General features: G+C 37.7%; 1 protein-coding gene across 2 annotated transcripts in view; it reads left to right on the top strand.

Annotated features, from left to right (window-relative positions):
* SLC9C1 (solute carrier family 9 member C1) overlaps positions 1-26,536 on the top strand; it is a 109,443-nt gene that overhangs the window by 47,974 nt on the left and 34,933 nt on the right. For both annotated transcript variants that reach the window (XM_045502030.1, XM_045502031.1), the window contains 7 exons: positions 803-884; positions 3,047-3,213; positions 5,042-5,167; positions 8,917-9,014; positions 14,765-14,884; positions 22,662-22,857; positions 24,327-24,512. In XM_045502030.1, coding sequence (XP_045357986.1) covers positions 803-884; positions 3,047-3,213; positions 5,042-5,167; positions 8,917-9,014; positions 14,765-14,884; positions 22,662-22,857; positions 24,327-24,512 — 975 coding nt within the window. The remainder of the gene's footprint in view (positions 1-802; positions 885-3,046; positions 3,214-5,041; positions 5,168-8,916; positions 9,015-14,764; positions 14,885-22,661; positions 22,858-24,326; positions 24,513-26,536) is intronic.

Genomic DNA, 26,536 nt, shown 5'->3' with positions numbered 1-26,536 from the left:
TCGTATAAATCAGAATATTCAGTGGGAGCATCTTGGGCACCAGTATTTTAAAGTTTCCCCATGATTCTGATATGCCACCTGGAGAGTCTCTGGTGTGGTTTCACACTCTGTCTCTAACCTCCATCTGTAGCCACAGAAAAAGGAAAGGCTGGGGGTATGACATAAGTTCTGGAAATTAGAGTTATGTAAGTCAACAGAAGTGTGCGGTCTTAGATTGAAAAGTATTGTTCCAACTGGGAGTATAAGCAGAGAAAAAAAATCAAGTGGCACCAGAGATATTAATTGCCCCTCCCTCCTGACAATGAAGGGATGGCAGAGAGGCAAAAACATGAGGTAAGCAAACATAGCAAGACCCCCGAGCTCTTCTCTTACCCCAGATGAGGAGAATTATTTGATACAGAGGTGCCTGGTAGTGTTGAACACAGAACTTCATGGTTATGCACATGGTGGTGTGTGTAGTGAGTAAGAACCGATAAAGTACAAGCATATTCCCAAGGCCCAAGAAGTGCAGCAGTGAAATTTAAGGACAAGCTTTTTATGTTCCCAATGTCTCCATAAGTATTTGTTTACTTGTCAGATCATGTGTCCTGAGAATTGATTTGGTTCCAAAAGCATGAATAAAATCTATGCAGGGAGATAGAGAATACCCAGAGTACTTTCATCATGCCTGACATTCATATTCTCCTCTACTATGAGCATTTATTGACTTAATACAGCCTGGTTTAACTTACATTAGCAAATATAGAATATAGTGCATGAAATTGTCATGATTACTTACTTTGTATTTTTCTTTCTACTCTAGGTATTATTTCATGGAGTGTCAGTTTGCGTAGTTACCTTGATTGTCAATAGATTTATTTTGCCAATGGCAGTTAGTAAACTAGGTAAGCCCTACTAATTACTATTCTGAGTGAAGAGAAACATTTTCTAATAACATTTTTAAAAATGTTTATTTGTTTTGAAAGAGAGTTCAAGTAGGGGAAGGGAAGTCAGAGAGAGAGAGAGAGGGAGAGAGAAAGGAGGGGAGGGAGAGGGAGGGAGAGCGAATCCCAAGCAGGCTCCACACTGTCAGCAAAAGGAATTTCTTGGCTGGTTTTAAGCAAGTAAGTGTAATTATATGGTTAACTCTACTTCTGTGGATAACTGATTGTGGGATAAAGAGCATTAAAGCAGAAATAGCAATTTTAGGAAGCAACTGCATTATGCAATATGTCCGTTTTCATCCCCTACTTTTTAACAATTGAAAAGTCGAGATCTAGAGAGTTAAAAATTCATGTGGCAGTTGAAAACCTAGAAAAAAAAATGGCCCTGATGTTTTAATCCATTATGTTCTCAACTGCTCTATCACCCTTCCCATTGCACACAGCGTTTTCACTCTAAAGGCAATTCATTTTTTAATTTAAGAGAGAGAGAGGAAGGAAGAGAGGGAGAGGGAGAGGGAGAGGGAGAGGGAGAGGGAGAGGGAGAGGGAGAGAGAGAGAGAGAGACAGAGAGAGACAGAGAGAATGAGTGAGGGACGGGCAGACAGAGAGGGAGAGAGAGAATCCCAAGATGGTTCTGTGCTATCAGCACAGAGCCGGACACAGGACTCCAACTCATGAAACTGTGAGATCATGACCTAAGCCAAGGCTTAACTGACTGAGCCACCCAGGTGCCCCTCTAATGGCATTTTTAATCAATCTGAGAGTCCATCTTTATGAATGGTATTTCATTACCCAATCTGCATTCCTTCCTTGTATTTGTAACAAAATCTTTTCTCTTTACTTTTTTAAATTCTCTGAGCCTTAACATAGTAAATTGGGAAGAAAAGATTAAAGAGGGAAAGTTTTGCAAAGAGCATCATATGTTCTACTTAGTAGCTAAATAAACTTAAAATTCTTATCGTGGAGTATGTTTACTTGCACTAAGAGCAGTGAACATCTGCTTACAGAACATCATTGCTTTCCAAGGAAACGTCTATGGCTCATAAAAAGGAATTTGTGCTTAATATTGAGAGTCCTTCAAACCTTAATGAGGTCTGGAGACAAATACATATCAAACACTTATCATATAAATATATACAATATTATATTTAGTAGGGTAGATGTGTATATGTATATATACTCTGTATATATATGTATATATCTATATCAATACCTCCTACATGTGTATCTCTTGCATATATGTATATTTACACATATTCTGTATATTTGCACATATGTACATATATATGAGATGTATATGTCAGGATGTATACGTCAGAAGTACAGATATATGAATGTGTAGATATATATCTCCTATATCTCACATATATATGTATATGTCATCTATTCTGTATATGAATTATATGTATATATCATATATTTATAAAGAGATTTACAATAAGAAGTTGGCTCACATGATTATGGAAGCTGAGGAGCCCCAAGATCTATAGTCCAAAGGTCTGAGAACCAGGAAAACCAATAGTGTAAGTTCCTGTCCAAATTGTGAAGGCAGGAAAGGACTGAGTCCCAACTGAAAGACTATGAGGCAGAGAGAATGAATTTTCTTTTGTTCTGTTCAGGCCTCCAATGGTTTTGATGAGGCCTGCCTGCATTGAAGAGGTCAGTCGGCTTTGCTCAAGTCTACCAAGTTAAATATTATTCTTATCCAGAAATACCTTCACAGACACACCAAATATCTGGTTATCTTGTAACCCAGTCAAGTTGACACATAAAATTAATCATCACACCTCTTTTCTTCTGTCTCCTCATCTATCAAACTGGGAAAAGGGACTTACCTTAAAAGGTGGGTAAGGTAATCAGAGACAATGCATTCAAGGTGCTGAGATGTGTTTTTCAGCATATGTTAAGCACTCGATAATTATTAACTATTACTGTTACCATTATGTACCTCAGTGTTTTTGAGGAGTATGAAAGTAGAAAAGCTTAAAATTGTCAGGGTTCCCATTATTAAACAATATATGCTGAGTCTTTAACTTAAATCAAAAATACAAAGGGAAACTTATAATCCATATTCAAAATGGTGGCATCTTTATTATTGATAAAACATGTTCTTTGTATCAAAGGTCTTCATGACGTCACATCAACAAAATATAAATCTCTTTATTGTACATTTCAACACTTTCAAGAGCTAACCAAATCTGCAGCTTCTGCACTCAAATTTGACAAAGATCTTGCTAATGCAGATTGGAATATGGTTGAGAAAGCAATTGTCCTTCAAAACCCATATGCAGTAAGCAAATAGTATCTTTTGTTGATTCTTTCAAAGCAGATATAACTAATTATCTTAAGTAAGTATAAATGTTGTAAATATTAATTCACAATTTTTAATACTTGCAATACAGAAGTTGTACTGGGGACTCACTGTCATAATAGTAAGAAGGGGATCTTAGGGAATTTTGTGATCATTGTGGGGCAGCATAGAAGTGACAACCTCTTTGAGTAGGTAGAAAATAAGTGGTGTAAATATCAAAAGAAGGAGTGATGAATTGGAGCTCCCTTTAAAAGTTACTATAAAAAGAGGAGAGTGAGTCTTAGAAAATGGCTAGTTTTTTGCTAGATTGACGGTGGACAGGTGCCTTTGTTCAGCATTTATTTACACTACTGTATTTGCCAAGCACTTGCTAGCCCCTAACTTATGATTAATATTATTTTTTGATATAAAACAGAATTCAAAGCCAGTGTCATAAGTTTAGGTGTGAGTGAGATGTCACCTCCTGCTTCTGAGATATGCTTTAGAATATCTGTGGTTGAAGCATATGTAACTCACCAATCAGTAATGGTTGCCATGAGAAGAAATAATAAAAGTTGTTCTGGAATCTTCTCAATGTTACTGCTGTTTTGCTATCTCCTATGTCATGTCCAGTTTTCAATGCAGTGTTTTAATGCATATTGTATGATGCAGTTTTTGCAGTGTTTTTCTGCATCATACAATATGAGGAGCCAAATTCTAGGAGTATAGCCATAAGATAATTGGTTTCTATAAAGTAGGATTCCTCAAAATCCATTTCATATCCACTAACCAGTACTTGACGCTCTAGATGGGGATCCAGAACCAAGCCCCCCATCTATAGGAATACTGCCGGGAATTTCCGGATAAGACAAGTACCAAATCAAATTCAATTATTTTCTATAATAGCTCCCAATTTCTGATTGTGGCCTTTTGCTAACCTGGCTGCATCAGAATCTTCTAGAAAGTTTATTAAAATATGGCTTTATTTCCCAGCCCCTGCTCCGGAAATTCTGATGCAAGTGGCCTGAAGAGGGTCCTAAGAATATGTATTTTTATTCCATTTACCCAGCTGATTCTACTTCAGAGTCAACGTTGAGGCCCCCACTCTGATACCTTATCTGTTTCAGATAGCAGGTGACCAAACAACTGCTTTCTCCTCTTTACAGTGTAGACAAGGGGGACTATAACAGTATAACAGATAGAGCACTGGCCTTGGACTCAGAAAATCTGGGTTCGTATCCTAGCTTTGTCACTTTAATAAATAGCTTTGTGATCTTGAGCAAATGTTTTATTTTCTCTAAGCTTCAGCTTTTCTCATATGTAAAACGAAATTATCCATAACTCCCATCTCTCAAGGCCAAGTTCATTTTCTATTCTACCTTAATCGATAAGGTTAAAGCAGTGATTGTCAAACTCTAACTGCAGCAAGAATCATGGGATGGGTTTGTAAAATCACAGATTTCTGCCCTGTTCCCCCAGACGTGAATTTGCATTTCTAACAATTTTCAGGTGATTCTGAGGCTGCTGGGGGACCACACTTTCAGAACCATTGGGTTAAAGTGGGATTATATACATGGTAGCTTTATAAACTCTCAATAATGCCATGTAAAGGTAAAAATATGATATAACTCCTTTTCCCAAAAACTGGCAATTATTTTACCTTCTAGATAACTGTGAAATGATGACGAAACCCATCTGAACATTTTTTCTGTATCTAGCAGATTTTCTATAATTTTCAAACCAAATTGTTATGTGAATTGCTTGAGGGTTATGCTAAACAATATATTAATATTCATGTATTACTTTTTTGTTATTTCTTTCTACTTAGTTGAGCCAAGGAGAAACAACAGAACATCAAAAGGTGAAATGTCTAGCCTGTAACAAGGAAATAGATGAGACCCTTAACATTGAAGCAATGGAGTTGGCCAACAGGCGTCTCTTGTCAGCACAAATAGTTAGTACTTGATTATACACTTTTAAAATGATATTTGTGGGGGCTTCTGGGTGGCTGAGTTGGCTGAGCATCCAACTCTTGATTTTGACTCTGGTCTTGATCCTAGGGTCCTGAGATTGAGCCCTGCATCAGGCTCTGCACTGAGAGCATGGGGCGTGCTTGGGATTCTCTCTCTCTCTCTCTCTCTCTCTCTCTGCCTCTCTCCCCATCTGCCTCTCTCTCCCACTGGAGCTCTATCTCTCTCTAAAATAAAAAAAAATAAAATTATATTTTGGCATAAAATTATACTGAAAGCTTTCTCCCTTGCTAAAGACATCTAGATTTTGCTTACCTGCTGAACTGAATAGATTGTTATAAAGGCAAAGGGAAGTTTCGCATTGTCTTAGGAATCTGCTTGATTGCCAAAAGAGAGAAAAGAAAAATGGATCCATCCAAATTGGCCTAAGTGAAAGGTGTTTTATTAAGAGGATTTGGGAATCTCACAGATCCCAATGGCAGGAATTACAGTTGAATTCAATCTTCACACGTGTTATGCGGTCATTTCGATGACACCATCCACTTCCAGTTCCACGCCAGGTTTTCATGAAAGATACCACCAAGTCTGCTAATAACTGCAAATAGAGAGTAGTAGCTTCCAGATCAAATCTTGAATAAAAATTAGAAAAATTCTGTGACACAGCCACAGAGCAGACTCTGTGGGAAATTGCTAATAGCTTATTTACTATTCTTCATGTTGGGCCTTCCTCATTGCATATGGAACTGTCGTGCATGTCTCATCTATTCTAGCCATACAGGATTCCAAGCATTCTATATGTTCAATCTAACTTGGGAAATGGAAGGTTTGTAGGGTATAATTGTTCTCTCTTCAGCAGTAGTCCTGGCAGACAGGTTGAATCTCAAAGGCAGCTTTTCCAAGGACCAGAATAAATTTCATTAAGCAATTGAGGCAGTGCCATTACGGATGAACTTATGCCCATATGGTGCTTTGCTCCACCAGCAGATTTTATGACATCATGTCTTTGAGTCACTTCCAGATTTTTAATTTATTTCAGGAAAATATGTATTCAAGATCTCTCAAAATCAATACAGGACATTCCATTTTGGATCTTGCTTTTCATTAATAATATGATGTATGTCTTAGGATTTATTCTTTTTCAGTCTTTATTCTCTCCATTCATAAAATAGGAAAATGCTAACTACAGGAACTCTTAGATTCTTTCCATATATGATATTCTACATTTTCTGCAACATATCCACCATGAATCTTTTTGGTTTCTTTCCCTAAATGTTTGTTTTCTACCATTATATCTTTGTTGATTTTTGTGCTACGTGTTGGGTCTGAATCAGGAAATACTTTTGTGTGTTTGTTTTTGTTGTTGTTTATTTTTGAGAAAGAGCACGGGAGCACAAGTGAGGGGGGCAGAGACTGTGAGAGAGAGGAAGAGAGAGGCTCTATGCTAGCAGTGCAGAGCTCAGTGCAGGTCTCAATTCCAAGAACCATGGGATCACAACCTGAAACAAAATCAAGAGTCAGACGCTCAGCCTACTGAGCCACCCAGGTCCCCCAGGAAATCCTTATTTTTTAAAGTAAGTTGGATCTTTCTGCTCTGTTCTCCAGCTCTTTATCTCGCCTCACATCTTTTTAGCCCTTCTTTGTTCTAGACATATTTTCACGCTTACCTTGGTTAGTTGATTTGGTTTTTACAATGTCAATTCTAATGCTCACTGCTCCAACCATAATATTAATTGGTCTATTACAGTTTTTAAAGCTTTGATAGTTTTTATTTAAATCTTAGTCACTGTGCTGACAGCACAACGCCTTCTTGGGATTCTCTCTCTCTCCTGCTCCCACTTGCACTCTCTCTCTCTATTATAAATAAATAAACATTAAAAAAAATAAATCTCAGCCATTTACTGTTTTTTTTGTTTTGTTTTAAGATTTTATTTATTTATTTTGAGAGAGGGAGAGAGAGAGAGGGAGAGGGGCAGAGAGAGACCGGAGTGGGGGAGGGGGAGAAGAGAGAATCCCAAGCAGGCTATGGACTCGACATTGGTCTCGATCCCACGAACTGTGATATCATGACCTGAACCAAAATCAAGAGCTGGACACTTAACCGACTGGGCAGCCCAGGCGCTCCTCAGTCAGTTATTGTTCACTGGGACAATATCTTCTCTACTATTGTACGTTAGAAGAGGAAGCACAGCATGGTGAGACAGTGGTATAGAAGAGGCAACATCCCCCAACCATAATGGGGGGAAGAGGAGACAGGTTTTAAATTCAGAGAGAACTGGGTTTCTAATGTGATCTTGGGAAAATGACTTAATTCTCTGAGCCTCAGCTTTCTCATCTATGAAATACAGATTAAAATATCTTCCCCATAAGTTTCCTGCAAGAATTAAATAATTCTGCATAAAACATGTCAGTTAATGTAATAGTATGGTAGGGAGATCAATAAATAGTGGTTATTTTAAGGAATCAACCACTCTCTAAATTCTTCTTACATTTTGGTGTGAATGATCACTTAAGAATTAACATATTTCTAGTATCTTAACTGCGTTGTCCTTTGTGTTGCTAAGCTTTCATGAGTTCCATATTACTTTCAGTTTCCTTAGTTTTCTACATACTATGGTGTTTACTTTTGAGGATATTGAAAATATGTTCATCTCACATTATTTTATAAATATTTTAATGAAGCTTAAGTAGACTGTTGAATTCCTGTATCGTGGACAAACAACCTTTTGTTCCCTCATTCTTTAAATTAGTTCTATCCCTTTCTGGCATCCCCCAAGAACAAAAATGCATTTTAATATCCATATCCTGTACAGACAGGATATGTTCTATGAAAGCAGAAGTCTTTAGCTACATCATGCATTCCAATTTAGAAAGTTGGTTCAGGGGTGCCTGGGTGGCTCGGTAGGTTAAGCGTACGACTTCGGCTCAGGTCATGATCTCACGGTCCGTGAGTTCGAGCCCCGTGTCGGGCTCTGTGCTGACCGCTCAGAGCCTGGAGCCTGTTTCAGATTCTGTGTCTCCCTCTCTCTCTGCCCCTCCCCTGTTCATGTTCTGTCTCTCTCTGTCTCAAAAATAAATAAATGTTAAAAAAAAATTTAAAAAAAAAAAGAAAGAAAGAAAGTTGGTTCATACAGAGATTTTTAACAGTGTCAGCACTCTGAGGCCAGGGCAGTGTCGGACAATGGTTTCTTCAGCATCAAAAGTAGTGCCTGAAGCAAAGTGGTCTCTCAGTATACAGACTGAATAAACAAATGAATATTTTCTGTACACAGTGGCAATTCACTTAATACTTATAATAGATTGGAGAAAACAAGAGTTCTGTTGTCAAAACATTTGGAAAAATGAAAGATATAAACCAGGATCCTCTACTACAGGATTTCTCAGAGCTTTAAATTTCTAAGATGCATTATAAGCTTTTAAGATAGGGATATACTCACAGCAGGAACTTCCCACATTTATTGGGCCCCAGAACTCCACTTATTCTTGAAAGTCTAGTTCACATCTAGCAGGAACCTAGTTTCCCATAGAACCAGTTTGATTCCACCCAAAGCACAGACAGACCTTCTACACTGCTCTCAAGATCTGGACTTTACAGAAACATTCTTTTTATAATAATGATACTAGATCATTTAGGGATTTTGACTTTTTTTCTCACAGACTGTTTTTCCATAAAGGGAATACTAATCTGTTATCATTAACCATGCTACATAACAATTGGACTGCACATTTCTTTTAGGCAAGCTACCAGAGACAATACACGAATGAGACTCTGTCCCAGAGTGCGGCCCAGGTGCTGGTGGGTGCCGTGGGAAGCTTCGGTGAAAAGAAGGGAGAGTAAGTATATTGGCAAGAGAACACCGCCATCCTCAGCCACTGCATTTAGGGAATCGGGCAAATGAGTTTTCTCGCTCTTTCTGAGACTTTGGGATCATCCCATATTATGTGTGCAAGCCACTGACTGCTCTACACCCCCAAATCAGGCCAAATGACCCACTTTTAATTTCCCAACTTGCTCTACTTTTTCACACTTCTGTAAATTTGAACAAGGCGCTTCTTCTAAGATTCTCTTCCCTTTCTCCTTTTGCCTCCAAAGCTGAGCTGTGGTAAAAGACTCTTGTAGACTACTTGAATGCCTCAGTAAGGTCAAAGACTTCCTTAATTCCTCCAGGCACATCTTTTAATGAGTATTCTCTCTTTTTTTAATTTTAATTTTTGTTTTTAAAGTAGGCTCCATGCCTTACTGTGGAGCCCAATGCAGGGCTTGAACTCATGACCCTGAGATCAAGACCTGAGCTGAAACCAAGAGTCGGATGCTCAACTGACTGAGCCATCCAGGTGCCCCTATATGTTCTCTCTTAATCCTCAGCATGTTCTTGTAATAGTTACTTTTGCTGTAAGCCTCTGTAGTACACAGCAAGTTCCTTAAAGTCAGCACATTAAGAATAGCCTCAGATCTCCTTGGAAGGACGCAAGATATTTGAGTGTGCAAAAGGACGAGTTAAACTGTCATGCAGATACATGATGGCCACCCAAAGCTTGGACATACCTTCTTATTCTAGACCACACCCCTGGTGCTAAGGACCCCAATAATCTGCTCAGATGGTCCTCAGCTCATTTGTAAGGCCCTCTTGAGCCTTTTCCCCTGGGCCATTATCTCACAAGCAAACTGGGCCTTTGGTGTGCACACCCTGAGAGCCAAGAGAAGTGCCAGCATGGTGTCCACTCACATGTACTGGCCTGTGGCACAGAGAGGGATAAACCCGTGTGATGGAGGAGAAGCAGCTGGACTGGAGTCTCACTGCAGCAGTCTCATTGCAGTTCAAGTACAGATGTTGAAGAGTATAAGAGATTCCATTTCAAGCCTAGCCATACAAATAATTATAACATTATATTGTCAAGGTAGGAAGATAAAATATATCTTACTTAAAATTTTGTTTTCTTGATTAGTGAGTATAAGTACAAGGGCCTCCATTCCCCGCCCCGCCAGCTCGAGGCCGTTCAAAAGCTTATGGGACCTCAGTGGTGTTAGGGGACTGGGGAAGAGGGCTGGGCAAATGTGATCACTTTAAAACAATATGATGAACACTTTGTTTTTTAGTTTTTTAAAAACAGCTTTATTGGTGTATAATTGATATACAAAGAACTGCGCATATTTAGTGAATACAATTTGATGAGTTTCCCCATATGCAAACACCCGTGATGCCATCACCACAGTCAAGGTAATAGGCATATCCAACACATCCCAAATTTCCTTATGTCCTCCCCCGACCCTCCTTTTTCATGATAAGAACCCTTAACATGAGATCTACCCTCTTTATTTTTATTTTTTTATTTGTAAAAGTGATATTCTTTATTCAGCTTTTTTTTTATCAGACTGACACGCTGCCTGCTGAGCTAAGACGGCACCTATTCAGTTTTTTTTTAATTTAATTTACTTTTTTTTAATTTACATCCAAGTTAGTTAGCATATAGTGCAACAATGATTTCAGGAATAGATTCCTTAATGCCCCTTACCCATTTAGCCCATCCCCCCTCCCACAGCCCCTCCAGTAACCCTCAGTTTGTTCTCCATATTTAAGAGTCTCTTCTGTTTTGTCCCCCTCCCTGTTTTTATATTCTTTTTGCTTACCTTCCCTTATGTTCATCTGTTTTGTATCTTAAAGTCCTCATATGAGTGAAGTCATATGATATTTGTCTTTCTCTGACTGACTGATTTCACTAGAGGTAGTATAATACCCTCTAGTTCCATCCACATAGTTGCAAATGGCAAGATTTCATTCTTTCTGATTGCCGATTAATACTCCATTGTATATATATACCACATCTTCTTTATCCATTCATAGTGCTGCTATAAACATGAGGGTGCATGTGCCCCTTTGAAACAGCACTCCTGTATCCTTTGGATAAATACCTAGTGGTGCAATTGCTGGGTCCTAGTGTAGTTCTATTTTTAATTTTTTGAGGAACCTCCATACTGTTTTCCAGAGTGGCTGCACCAGTTTGCATTCCCACCAGCATTGCAAAAGAGATCCTCTTTCTCCACATCCTTGCCAACATCTGTTGTTGCCTGAGTTGTTAATGTTAGCCATTCTGACAGATATGAGGTGGTATCTCATTGTGGTTTTGATTTGTATTTCCTTGATGATGAGTGATGTTGAGCATTTTTTCATGTGTCGGTTGGCCATCTGGATGTCTTCTTTGGAGAAGTGTCTATTCATGTCTTTTGCCCATTTCTTCACTGGATTATTTGTTTTTTGAGTGTTGAGTTTGATAAATTCGTTATAGATTTTGGATACTAACCCTTTATCTGATATGTCATTTGCCAATATCTTCTCCCATTCCATCGGTTGCCTTTAGTGTTGCTGATTGTTTCCTTCGCTGTGCAGAAGCTTTTTATTTTGATGAGGTCCCAGTAGTTCATTTTTGCTTTTTTTTTTTCCCTTGCCTCCAGAGACGTGTTGAGTAAGAAGTTGCTGCGGCCAAGGTTAAAGAGGTTTTTGCCTGCTTTCTCCTTGAGGATTTTGATGGCTTTCTGTCTTACCTTGAGGTCTTTCATCCATTTTGAGTTTATTTTTGTGTATGGTGTAAGAAAGTGGTTGAGGTTCATTTTTCTGCATGTCACTGTCTAGTTTTCCCAGCACCACTTGCTGAAGAGACTGTCTTTATTCCATTGGATATTCTTCCCTGCTTTGTCAAAGATTAGTTGGCTATACATTTGTGGGTCCATTTCTGGGTTCTCTATTCTGTTCCATTGATCTGAGTATCTGTTTTTGTGCCAGTACCATACTGTCTTGATGATTACACCTTTGTAATACAACTCAAAGTCCAGGATTGTGATACCTCCTACTTTAGTTTTCTTTTTCAATATTGCTTTGGCCATTTGGGGTCTTTTCTGGTTCCATACAAATTTTAGGATTGTTTGTTCTCACTCTGTGAAGAATGCTGATGTTATTTTGATAGGTATTGCATTGAATATGTAGATCGCTTTGGGTAGTATTGACATTTTAACAATATTTGTTCTTCCTATCCAGGAGCATGGAATATTTTTCCATTTTGTGTGTGTGTGTGTCTTCTTCAATTTCTTTCATAAGCTTTCTATAGTTTTCAGTGTACAGATGTTTCACTTCTTTGGTTAGATTTATTCCTAGCTGTTTTATGGGTTTTGGTGCAATTGGAAATGGGATCGATTCCTTGATATCTCTTTCTGTTGCTTAATTATTGGTGTATAGGAATGCAACCGATTTCAGTGCATTGATTTTATATCCTGTAACTTTGCCGAAATCATGGATCAGTTCTAGCAGGTTTTTGGTGGAACCTTTTGGATTTTCCATATAGAGTATCCAATATGATGAACACTTAAAGAAGACAGATGTACAGTGGAAGTTTATAAAAGAATGAATACATCATGCTGAAAAGCATTATTGCTGCCTTGTTCAGGCAAGGTTAATATAAAAAAAAAGCAACATTGAGCAATTCAACCCAATGCCTGGGTTTTTCCTCTTTAAATCCTCCAGGAAGGCAGAAGCAATATATGCCTATGATGACCCAAAACCAGGAGGCCAACAGTGGGAGAAGGGGGTCAAAGTGTTGAATGGACTCATAGTGGACAACAAAGGCAAATTTTAGAATATATAATTTTTTAGTCACACATGAAGGAGATAAATATGAAATACTAATATGTGCAAAGGTGTATGCCAAGTACTGTGGGGAATAGCAAGATAAGTGGAATGGTGTTCCAATCCCCAGAGAGCTTCCTGTTAATTACACTTATATTCAGTACTTGCTTCTTTGCTCGGCTGCCTTGGCATTTACTTTGCCATTTGCTGGTCATTCCTACCAGTAGCCTGTGTGTTGGTGTGTCCTGTGGCAAGAAAACAAGTCTAAGGAGATAAAGAGTTGGGGATTTAAACAGGTCCTGTGCTAACTGCCTGTGTCATTGCTTAAGAAAGAATTCTTTGAATAGAGAACTTTTATTTATTAAGTGCTGTGCCAAGCGTAGTTTTAAACATGTTACATGTACCACCAATTTAATGTTCTAAGAGTCCTGTGAGGTAAGTGCTATTATCTTCATTTTGCAGATGAGAAACGAAGAGGCACTAAGAGATTATAAACAATTTACCCCATGTCACTTGAATGATAGATTACAGAGCTCCCATTCAAAGTTTAAGCTGCCTCACTATCCAACCAAAGAGATATAACTGTTTTCCTAAATCAGGTCTAAGCAGTGAATGTGTTGGTAAAAAATAAGAATTCAGGAGCATGAATTACTTAGTTGTTTGGGCTGTAAAATACCACAGAATTACTGGTATCACAGAATTCTAGGATTGGTAGGAACTAATCAAATGACAAGATCTTAGTTGAGTCATTAATTCCTTCAGGAAGGTTTCCTGATTCCCCAAGACTATATTAAATGCCCCCCATTTGATGGATCCAAAGTGCCCTACTGTTTATCGTCTCCCCAGCAACACTTACTGCCCTTCACTACAATTGTTATTTTCATGTTTTACTCCACTTATCTGCTGGATCCTTAAGGGCAGAGATCCGTATTCGTTTATGGTTTCTCCCCAGCTTTTAGCAAACATAATACATTCAATAAATATTTTTAAGATTAGGAACAAATCAAGTCCTATGTATGTTGGTGATTTTCCATGTAATTGCTACATTATTTTATTGAATCACAAAGAATTCAGTGACTTTCTTCTTTTCAATTATGTCTGTATCCTTGCAGCAGAGAAATTGCTCAAATTTCAGAGTAAGAACAGTATAATCAAGAGGAAGGACAAGGTACACCTTTGAATGCAAGTCACCAATGCCCTTCTATTTAAGGCATATTTTAAAGTGGGGCTTCAGACCCAAAGACAAAACCCTATCCTCTTTCTGATGAAGATAACGAAAACCAAGGGACTTGCCTAAGCAAGACCAAATCACAGCATATAGATCTGAGCTGCCTCAATAAAAAGCCAGAAGAAACCTAGAGACAATGGGATACATGCTACCAAATTGTCTTTTGGGGTTTTATGACCACTGATTTTCCTAAGTACCCATAACTCTTTACCCACCATGTGTATATTCCCCCTAAGTTTCCCAACTACCTGCCCAGAAGGTAAAATCAAAGGAATAAGAGGATGTGTGAGACAGGCTGGATGTTTCATATCTACTTTCTCATTTAATTATCCCTGACTGGCATGAATATTTTTACATCTATTTTATAGAGCAAACAGGTTAGTGAGGTAATTTGTTTATTGCTTCACTAGGTAATGGGGGATCCAACATGAAAGCCTGGATGTATTTGAATTCCAAATATTTAAATCGTGTTATTCTTTCCTTCCCCGAACCTTGACCTCTCCATTATAAACCATGTTTCTCTGGGTTTTTTATACTCTAATGAGTGAGCCCCACAATCTAAATTCATAATTATATATCTACTTGTATCTACAACTTTGTGACTTGGACCTATGCTCTTGAGAGTGCCCTAATCCCAGTTATCGATGGACAAAATTGTCTTGCTACTTTCTGATAATACTACATTATATCTATCCCCCAAATTTTAAAGCATATTTAATGATTGTTTCCCCCCCCCCCAGATATATGAGTCCTGAGACAATAAAGACTTATTCTGAAAGCAAAAAACTTCTTGCCTTTATTAGAAAAGTATTGCTCAATTGGGTGTACAATACTAAAAAGGAAAAAGGGATCCCATCAAGGTAAGTGATTTTATTTTATTTTATTTTTTCAACGTTTATTTATTTTTGGGACAGAGACAGACAGAGCATGAACGGGGGAGGGGCAGAGAGAGAGGGAGACACAGAATCAGAAACAGGCTCCAGGCTCTGAGCCATCAGCCCAGAGCCTGACGCGGGGCTCAGACTCACAGACCGCGAGATCGTGACCTGGCTGAAGTCGGACGCTTAACCGACTGCGCCACCCGGGCGCCCCAAGGTAAGTGAGTTTAAACCTTACTAGAAGTGCTATTATATTGATTTTAAATTCCCTTTTAATTTTTTAAATTTATATCCTGGGAGCGCCTGGCTGACTCAGTCCATAGAGCATGTGACTCTTGATCTCAGGGTTGTAAGTTCAAGACCCACATTGGGTATGGAGATTACTTAAAAATAAAATATTTTACAAACTTTTTTTAATTATATCCTGAATAAATTGGAAAATATTTGGGGGTAGTTTATAGATAAATTACTTATATACATACAAAAAATTACTTGAAGAAAAAAAGGAACAGTATAACAACTTTTTTTATTATGGAAGTAAACTTCACATAACAAGATTAACCGTTTTTAAGTGTATCATTCAGTGTTACTTAGTACATTCACAATGTTTGGCAACCATCATCTCTATCAAATTCCATGACATTTTTATTGCATCCAGTGTAAATTCAGCACTCATTAGTTACTCCCCAATCTCCCTGCTCCCCAGCTCCTGCATAGTACAAGTCTGCTTTGTCTCTATGAATTTACCTGTTCTGAATGTTTCATATAATTATATTCATACAATACTTAGATTTTTGTTTCTGGCTTCTTTCACTCAGCACAATGTTTTCATCCACATGGTAGAATGTATAAGTAACATGAGTTTCATCCACTTTGTAGCATGTATCAAGACTTTATTCCTTCCTATGGCTTAATTGTACAGATATATCATTTTCTTTATCTACTCATCATTGATGAACAATGGGTTGTTTTCACCTTTTGGTTATTGTGAACAGTGCTGCTACGAACATTTATGTACAAGTATTTGAATACCTGCTTTCCGTCTTTTGGGTGTGCACCTAGGAATGAAATTGCTGGAGCATATCATAATTTTATGTTTAATTTATTGAGGAACCACCAAATTGCTCCATAGCTGTTATACAATTTCAAGATCAGGAAATATAAATCTATCAAATTTACTCTCTTTTTCAAGATTGGCGTAATGATGTAGGTAGTTCCATATAAACTTTATGATGTGCTTAGTTCTGCAAAAAACAAAACCAAATGGCATTGAGACTTTCATAGGGATTTTGCACTGAATCTGCAGTATTGCCATCTTAACAATACGAAGGTTTCCAAATCATGAACTTGAGGTGACTTTTCATTTATTTAGGTCTTTAATTTCTTTCAGGAATATCCTGTAGTTTTCGGCAAAGAAATCTTTGGTTAAAATTAATCCTACATATTTTTTTTCTTTTTGATGCTATTATAAATGAAACTTTTCTTTTTTTTTAAATTTTAAGTTATTTATTTACTTTATTTATTTATTTTGAGAGAGAGAAAGAGGGCATGAGCAGGGGAGGAGCAGAGAGAGGGAGAGAGAGAGAATACCAAGCACATTCCACACTGTCCGCGCAGAGCCCTATGTGGGGCTCAGACTCACAAACTGCAATAATATGACCTGAGCCAAAGCCAGGAGCTGGATGCTTAACTGACTAAGCCACCCAGGTGCCCTGAAACTGTTAATTTCATTTTTGGATTGTCCATTCCTAGTATATGATTTTTGTATATTAACTTTGCATCCTGAGGCTTTTCTGAATTCATTGATTAGCTCTTCTGCTTTTTTGTGAATTTGCTAGGATTTTCTATATACGAGACTATGTCATCTATGAATAGAGATCATTTTGCTTCCTCTTTTCCAATTTGGATGCCTTTTATTTCTTTTCTTAGATGTAACTGGAAGAAATATAGACCCCTCTTCTCAATAAGAGTATCAAAGTTTATATGGCTCTCTTTAATCTACCATACTCAATAAATACTAGAAAGATATTTTCATATTATAGTTTTTTAAGCCTTCAATAGTGACTAAAGCTACAACTTTCTGAGTAATTATTTTTGATGATGAAACTTGAAAGAGAGATTTTAAAAACTATAATTGATAGTGTACCCTGTAGGCTGTCTCTAAATATCATTCATCTCAAAGAAGTGCAGATTCTGGAGTCCCAATGGCTTGGTTTAGAATCTCAGTCTCTGCCATTTATTATCTGAATGAGCTTTTCAGTTCTCAACATCTGTGTCACATTCTAGAGGCTGATATGTAAGGCCTCTGACAAGGTAACTGACCCACAATGGGTACCAAAGTATGCCAGTTGGGTTCTCCTCTGTTCCTCCTGGGACTGTGGGAAAGAATGTATAGTGTGTTTATAAGCACCTAGTCCAGGGACTAGCACTGGGTAAGTACTTACCAGACAGGAGCATTTATTACTAAGTGCTGAATAACATTCCAATAATGTAAATATGTAAAAAAATATGTGATGGAATCACAAACGTGAACAAGTCCAATCACCGAAAGAAACTGGATACAAAAACACACATAATTCTTAAAATTAAAAATTCAACTTAAATGATTCCGAATCGAACAAAAAGTGGGTATAGTGTATCTGTTTTAAGGGGACGCAACTAGAGCTGCACGAAGAAGAAGAAATGCCTAGAGCAATGACAAGGCTTCTGTGTCAGTATGAGGGCTCTGAGAGAAAAAGGTCAGGACACTGAGATCTAAAGTGGTAACACTTGGATGGATAGAGCTGAGGATCTTGAACCCCCACATGCTTGTGTATACGCTAACCTGGCAGAGGAGCCATCTTTTTTCCTGCTAGAGAATAGTAGCCTTCTGTCACCTTCAGTGCCCACAAATATATCACAAGGTAAAGCTTTTCTTTGTTTCCAGGTTATTCTCTACCACCTTTCATTGCTTCTAAGGTAATTTCCCGGGTCAGATCTCAACACGGTCAGAGGGGGAAATATAGTGCCTTCTTTAGGAGACTACAACTCATCTACTGAAGGAATTACAGGGCCTGACTAATACTACCAAATACTAGTAGAACATATAAGAGAATGGGTCTTGAGGGTATTGGACCACAAGGTTACAACATAAGGCCAGATTGGGGACAATTTATTGGCATAGTGGTCTTATCCGTGATGATTCAGGGATCAACATTCTGCCAAGGACACTTGGAGCCGGTACTATTATACTCTTGGGATGGTTCTTTGAAGCTTGACCAGGCCAGTAAATTACAGTAAATGGAATGCAGATGATAGAAATTGGAATATTTAACTAGATCATTATATGAGAATGAAGGACCCACCACATGACTTCGCTCCCTGGAAAGGACCAGAGGACATGTAGTTTCACGAGGCAACACTGAGAAACTCAATGATAGATGTCTTCTGCAAGGCACGGTTGACAGTAGTGGGGGCTGCCATGGAATTCATCTTACCAGTATCGAAAGGATTTGGGAATAGCAGAAGACAGATGGCAGCACTTAAGTGTCAGAAGTAAGGTGAGCATACTTTCTTTTGTGGACAGCAAACCTGGAGTAGCAGTCAGAGTACCTTGACCCGGGAATGGTTAACCAATAATGTGTGTCAAAGGGCAATATAGACAAACGGTTAACTACATTTTACTTGACTTTTCTAAAGATAGAGAACTGGTGAGCAAAGGGATCAGATCAACTACTACAAAGGAAGATCATGATTCCCCACCCTTTCCTTCTGAGTCAGTTCTCAGAACCAGAGCCCTTGAGAAAGATCTACAGCAATACCACAAATACATGGGATAAATATTGCCTCAATCTTTTCTCAGATCGACCTTTAAGTCACTTTACCAGAGTTACTTTGCATTGAGAAAGAGAAAATACCCTGGGAAGCCTGGGTGGCTCAGTCGGTTAAGTGTTCAACTTCGGCTCAGGTCACGATCTCTTGGTCCATGAGTTCGAGCCCTGCATCGGGCTCTGTGCTGACAGCTCAGAGCCTGGAGCCTGTTTCAGATTCTGTGTCTCCCTCTCTCTCTCTGACCCTCCCCCGTTCATGCTCTGTCTCTGTCTCGAAAATAAATAAACGTTAAAAAAAAATTAAAAAAAAAGAATACCCAGACTTTTTTAAAGACCATGGGATATGGCATTAGAAATGGTACTGATACCAAAGGCTTGAAATGTTGTTATAGCTCTCAAGTTAGACAGGAGGCTTTTAGGCCAGATAATATATGGGAGTCTCTGACCCAGTCTGTTTCATAATAATCCAGCAAGTCCACTGTGTGGTTATTTCCCTGAATCCCCGAGTGTATAGATGGGATGAGTATATCAGTGATATACAATGAGGGAATTACAGTCTTTTCAGTAAATGACATTGGGAAAACTGGACAGCTACATGCAAAATAATGGAACTAGACCACTATCTGACACCATACACAAAAATAATCTTGAAATGGACTAAAGTCTTGAATGTAAGACATGAAACCATAAAACTCCCAGAGGAAAACATGGGAGATACACTCCATGATAGCAGTCTTGGCAATGACTTTTTGGATTTGACACCAAAAACAAAGTCAACAAAACCAAAAGTAAACACGTGGTACTACATCAAACTAAAAATTTTCTGCACATGGTCTCCTGGGTGGCTCAGTTGGGTAAGCATCTGACTCTTGATTTTGGCTCAGGCCACAATGATCTCACAGTCAGGGGATAGGCGTGGAGTCTGCTTAAGATTCTCCCTCTCTCTCCCTCTCTCTCTACCCCTCTCCCACTCATGTGTGTGCATGTGCTCTCTCTCTCTCTCTCTCTCAAAAATAAATAAATAGGGACACCTGGGTAGCTCAGTCAGTTGAGCATCCGACTTCGGCTTAGGTCATGATCTCATGGCTCGTGGATTTGAGCCCCATGTCAGGCTCTGTGCTGACAGCTTAGAGCCTGGAATCCACTTTGGATTCTGTGTCTCCCTCTCTCTCTACTTCCTTGCCCCCACTCATACTCTGTCTCTCCTTCAAAAATAAATAAACATTAAAAAATATTTTTTAATTAAAAAATAAATAAAACAAGTGATCTTAAAATGAAAATAAATAAAAAATAAAAACCTTCTGCACAGAAAAAAACAAAATTAAAAGCTATGGAGTGGGAGAAAATATTTGCAAATCATATATCTGATAAGGGGTTAGTAACTGATAGGTGTAAAGAACTCATACAATTCAATAACAACAACAATAAAAATGCAAAACAACACCCTATTAAATAATGCTCAGAGGAAATAAACAGATACTTTTCCAAAGAAGACATACAAATGGTAAAAAAAAAAAAAAATACCTGAAAATGTGCTTAATATCACTACTCCTCGGGGGAATGCAAATCAAAATGCAATGAAATATCACCTCACACCTGTTAGAATGCCTATCATCAAAAAGACAAGAGATAGTACATGTTGGCAAAGATGTGGAGAAAAAGGAACCCTTGTACACTGTTGATAAGTATGTAAACTGATGCAGCCACTATGGAAAGCAGCTTGGAGATTCCTCAAAATAATCAAAATAGAACTACCATATGATCTAGCAATCCAGTGAAAACTCCTTTCATATCCAAGGGAAATAAAAACAAGATATCAAAGAGATCTGCACTCCCATGTTCAATGCAGCATTATTCACAGTAGCCAAGATATGAAAATAACCTAATTGTCCATCAGTGTATGATTGATTGAAGAAAATAAGGTATATGAGAATATTATTTGCCATGAGAAAGAAGGAAATCCTTCCCTTTGCAACAATACAGATGGACATCAAGGGCATTATGATACGTGAAATAAGCCCGAAAAAGACAAATACTGCATGATATCACTAATGTGTTGAGTATACAAAAGAAAAAAATGAAAAATCAACTCATAGAAATAGAGAATAGCAAAGTGGTTACCTGGTTACCAGCTGAGGGGTTGAAGAAATAAAGAAAGGATGGTAAAGGTTACAAACTTTCAGCTAGAAGATGAATCGGGTCTGAGAATCTGATATAAGACACGGTGACTCCAGCTGAAAACCCTCAATAGTATAGTTGAAATTTGTTAAAGGAGTAGAACCTGAAAGGTCTCATCCCCCACAGAAGGTAATCATAGGACATGATGGATATGTTAATTCATTAGTGTGGGGACTCTTTTCACAATGTATACATTAAATCACCACGATGTACACTTTAAATATCTACAATTTTATATCTAATTATACCTCAATACAGCTGAAAGTTTAAAAAAGGTAAAAATAGCATTCTGGAGATAGAACTGAGATGGGCAGAATTTGACAAGGCTTCGCTTATACTCTGGTTTCTCTTCAAATCATATAAATAGTGCGCCTTTTAACAAGGCTTCACTCTATGGCTCCTCCCTCACACAGTCACTGCCAAAGGCTTTAGAGGTCCCTGGGAATGTGAAGACAGGATCATAATTTATTCCTAATGTCATCTTCAGGGTCCCAAATTGTAAAAGTTTCAGGTCCTGAGTAATACAGATCCACCTCTGAGAGTAGGGAGATCCACTACTTACCTAATCTGAATTCAGCAGCTGATTAATCACGTCACTTGAGTTTTAACAATATAATGCATTATTATATTACTTGAAAAATGAAAAAATAAAAATACATAAGTAAATCCTTGTATCCACAGTTCCACTCCCTGGCATACTTGGTACAGAAACTATTCTTCAAAACATATGCATGAATTTACATTTTTTGGTGAAGTGTGGATGTATACTATTCCACTACCACACCTCCCGGGATTTATTTCCCTCAGATTTTATGCCTTGACAAAGAAAGATGCTCATGACACATTGTTAAGAGAAAAGAAAAAAAAAAAAATACAGAACAAAACGTATAATATAATTTCTTTTGTGTTTATAGATAATGATTACATTTAGAACAGTATTCAAACTATAAATCATAGTCATCTCCGGAAGGTGGAAGGGATTGACTTTGTTTTATGATTTTTTTTAATGTTTGTTTATTTATTTGTCTGTTTATTTTTAATGTTTATTTCTTTTTAAGAGAAAGAGACAGAGCACGAGTGGGGGAGGGGCAGAGACAGAAGAAGACAATCCAAGCAGGCTCCAGATTCCAAGCTGTCAGCACAGAGCCCTATGCAGGGCTGGAACCCACACACCATGAGATCATGACCTGAGCCGAATTCGGGGGCTTAACTGACTGAGCCCCCCAGGCGCCCCAATGTTTATTTATTTTTGACAGAGAGACAGGGGCCGTGGGGGGCTTGGGGGGGAGGGGAGGGCACTGAGAGAGGGAGACACAGAATCTGGAGCAGGGTCCAGGCTCTGAGCTGTCAGCACAGAGCCCAATGCAGGACTTGAATTCACAAACTATGAGATCATGACTCGATCTGAAGTCGGAGGCTTGACTGACTGAGCTACCCAGGTGCCCCTGTTTTATGATTTTTTAAAATACTTTCAGTTTGCATTATTCCCATCTGTGACCGAAAGTATTTCTATTAAAAGTAAAAGTGAATGAAAGTTGACGAAGGTGGGGGAAAAAGAAAGGAAATCAGCCTGAAGACATTTAGCAGAGGAGGAAATTAAAAGGACAGCATCTGAAGTGGGATGCCAGAAAGTGTTAGGGAGTGACTGTTCCTACCCAGAACTAAGCTGGCTTCTGTGCTATAGATGATTAGAACATAGCTGAGCATATAATGAAAATAATTCCGTATAATTATTTTATCAGATAAAACTTATTTTTTTTTTTTTTTTGCAGACATTGCTTTCTTCAGTCATGCCATAAAATCGTATTTACTAATGAATTTGAGTATGTTGGATATCTTGTGATAATGATGAATATGTTTCCGATTACAATTTCTTGGATACCTGAATTAAATGATATCTATGAGCGTGAATTAAAATATTCTAACTACCTTTTTCTTACATTTTATATCATGGAGGCCCTACTTAAGGTAATCCAAAATTGTGTGTGTATGTGTGTGTGTGTATGTGCATGAACATGCTATATGTCTCACAGAGAGATTCCCTAACTTCATTTTTCAGCATTAGCTACACACAATTTTCTAAAGGAGTATGTGAAATTCTCTTTCACTTCTCAAACAAATAAACTTTAATTTTTAAAGGTAAATTTTTGGGGCTCCTGGGTGGTTCAGTTGGTTTAGCATCCGACTTCAGCTCAGGTCACGATCTCACCGTCCATGGGTGTGAGTCCCGCATCAGGCTCTGTGCTGACAGCTCAGAGCCTGGAGCTTGCTTCAGATTCTGTGTCTCCCTCTCTCTCTGCCCCTCCCCTGCTCACGCTCTATCTCTCAAAAATAAATAAAACGTTAAAGGTAAGTAAATTTTTAAGGCAACTCAATAGCCAACATCCATACTTTAAGAACTGATTTTGTATTTGCAAAAATAAATTTCAAAATGGTGTGTGTTGAAGGGAGTTTCAAAGGTGTTGGCAGTGTTCTTAAACTTAGCAGGGTAGTAGTGTTCATTTTATTTTTTTAATACTAGATAAACAGATAGATAGGTAGAGTGATACATATCCCTGTAAACTTGAAAAACATTTCATGATTTGATTTTTAAATCAAATATAAAGGTAGTTGTAAAATGAGGAAATAAACCCCCACAAATTGATTATAGTATTGCGTCATATGGATCGAAAAGTGGAGGTTGAGTATGTGAGTACATAGCTTGATGAACAAAAATAAGGGAAAAGTCAGAAGCAACACTAGGACACCCACAAGAAACATCACTCCCAGTGACTGGAGCTTAGGGATGGGTTGGTCAGCATGGAGATTGGAAAGGTGTTAGATTTGCATGAAGGATATGGAATATGAGATAGGAGATGTAGACGTAAAGAATAAAGAGCTTCACACACCATGCCTATCTCATTCACTTCCCTGGCATCAACTACCATTTATAGTCTAATGACTTCCCAATTCAGTTCCCTGCTCAGATTTTATCAAGAACCTCAGATCATATAGACAACTGATGACTGGATCTCCCCAACAAAATACTGTGCAAACATCTCAAACAGCATATTCTTAACAAATTTATCTTCTGTAAGCCTACTCTCCCTTCAAAATTCCACTGGAAATCCAATTTCCCAGGCTTGAATCCAGTCATTTTTAATACTTCCCATTCTTTTAGCTAGAGTAGGTTTTCTGAAACAAAGAAGGAATGAAAGAATGAACTGTCATAAAATAGTAGGGAATTTTGAATATTTTCCCCCTTGGAATGGATGCTTCAATATTCCAACCATTTTAATTTCAAGTTAATATGATTATTTACTAGTATTTCAGACAAGTAGTCTTAAGGTAGATCAGAGAAAAAAACCTAATGAGTGATATTTCAGTTATTGTAGAAAATGTTGCAGTAAAAGCAAAAACAAACAAGATAATGTGTTGTTGTTTTTTTAAATCAACAGATGGCTGCAATGAGGAAGGAATATTTTTCACATACCTGGAATCTATTTGAGTTGACAATTACATTAGTCGCCATCATAGATGTAATTCTTATTGAGACAAATTACATTACTTATACTTTTGAATTTATTCAAACTGTAATCTTTTTTAAAATTGTTCGATTTCTTCGCGTACTACGTATTTTAAAGGTAAAGAACTATAAAATTATTCATTTTCAAATTCTAATGACTGCTTCATGAAATACGGACTAAAGTTTACTAGTTTTATGGCTTCCACTTTCTATTGGAATGATGTTTATATTTCAAATGTTATATCCCTTTCACAAATTAAATTTTGTAACAGTGTTTTATGAGTATCCAAATTATATTTGTAGTTTACTTAGCATATGAAAGTATAGAAATGTTCATCACAGCTTTTCCTTGAATAGAGAGTACATGACAAATTCCGTATTAATGTAAATATAAACTAACCCCAAAATTATGTATATTTTTATAGGTACCTGGTATAGATACCTGGTATAAAATCAACAAAACAACCATGCAAACCATTCACAGTGACAAAACAAATAGTAGAAATTCATACACATCACGAAACCCAAAAATGCACATTTCATGTTATATAAATTCATAGTAATATAAAATCACAGCATCAAAATGACCTTTGATTGTCTAATACACCTTTCTATGACAAGTATGATATTTTTTCTATACAATTATTTCAATGACATGAAACTCACTCATCACAAAGCATATGAAGTGTGTATATGGATACAGATATACTCTCCCTCTCTCTCACCGCCTCTCTCTCTCTTCATACACAAATAAGGTACATACACATACAAGCACTGTGAGAGATACAAGGCTAAGTAAAACATAGTTCAGCTAGAAATAAAACTAATAGGTTAGAATCTTTACATTTAAAGTTTTCTTGGGGCGCCTGGGTGGCGCAGTCGGTTAAGCGTCCGACTTCAGCCAGGTCACGATCTCGCGGTCCGTGAGTTCGGGTCCCGCGTCAGGCTCTGGGCTGATGGCTCAGAGCCTGGAGCCTGTTTCCGATTCTGTGTCTCCCTCTCTCTCTGCCCCTCCCCCGTTCATGCTCTGTCTCTCTCTGTCCCAAAAATAAATAAACGTTGAAAAAAAAATTAAAAAAAAAATAAAGTTTTCTTACATATGCTTAAAAAATAATTGTGCTACCAAGAGAAATAACTAGGTCTAAAAGTATGCAACTCGTAGCTTTTCCAGTTTTACTACTAAATGAGACCGTAAGTAATGCTAGTGTGCAATTTGACCTAAGGAAGGCAAGTAAAGTGTTGTATTCAGTGACTAGTTAATTCTTTCTGATGGGAAGATATGCAGAGTCTACCAAATATTTTAAATGAAAAAAACTGGTAACAGCTTAAGAAAAGTTTGTATATATATTCAGGAAGCTCTGAACTCTTATCTTATGTCAGATGATAGTCCTTGGAACATGAAGACAAATTATCTGTACTCTCTACCCCCAGAGAACTCATTGTAGAAGGGAAATGATATGTCATCTAGATGTTCCAATGTTATATTGTAGAATATACAAGTGCAAAACAGAGTCTGTACACAACGCTAATGAGATTTAAAAAAAAAAAAAAGACTTCCTTTATTAGGTGATACTTGTGATACTTGAACTGAATCTTGAAAGATGAACATAAACTAGCTCTTCTAGGATTAATGGCAGGTGGTTGGAAGGCAGACTATGGAGGTTATGGAGCATAGACAGGACACCAGAAATAGCCAAATCTACTGAAGTGAGGGGATTGCTCAGTGGTAAGAGATAATCTGGAAATGTAAACCTCAGCAAAGAAACAACGAGAAGTTAATGGTGGGGTCCCACAAGAAGCATAATTGTGGTGGGTTCTAACCCCCAAATAAACCTTCTAGCAAGAAGGTTAGTAGGAGATTTTGCAGGTAAAATAGCAATACTTTATAGACATTTTTTGACTTAAGCCCAAAAGATTAATTGCTTTGTTTTCCAAGAAGTTAAGCCAGTTGAAAATAACATCCAGTTCTCTATAAGGGACATAAGTAAAGAGGAAAGTCATCACTTCACATAGGTGCCCAATGTTATTAGTTACTAGGAAATAGCTGTAGTCATGAAGTTATAAAGTTATCATGAATAAAATAACTAAGAACCTCGACAGGTTACTATAGTTACCGTTGAAAGAATGTTCTTTCTTAGCATT

The sequence above is a fragment of the Leopardus geoffroyi genome, chromosome C2 (assembly GCF_018350155.1).
Source record: "Leopardus geoffroyi isolate Oge1 chromosome C2, O.geoffroyi_Oge1_pat1.0, whole genome shotgun sequence".
NCBI classification, from domain to species: Eukaryota; Metazoa; Chordata; class Mammalia; order Carnivora; family Felidae; genus Leopardus; species Leopardus geoffroyi.
This window is presented reverse-complemented; position numbering and strand designations above follow the sequence as displayed.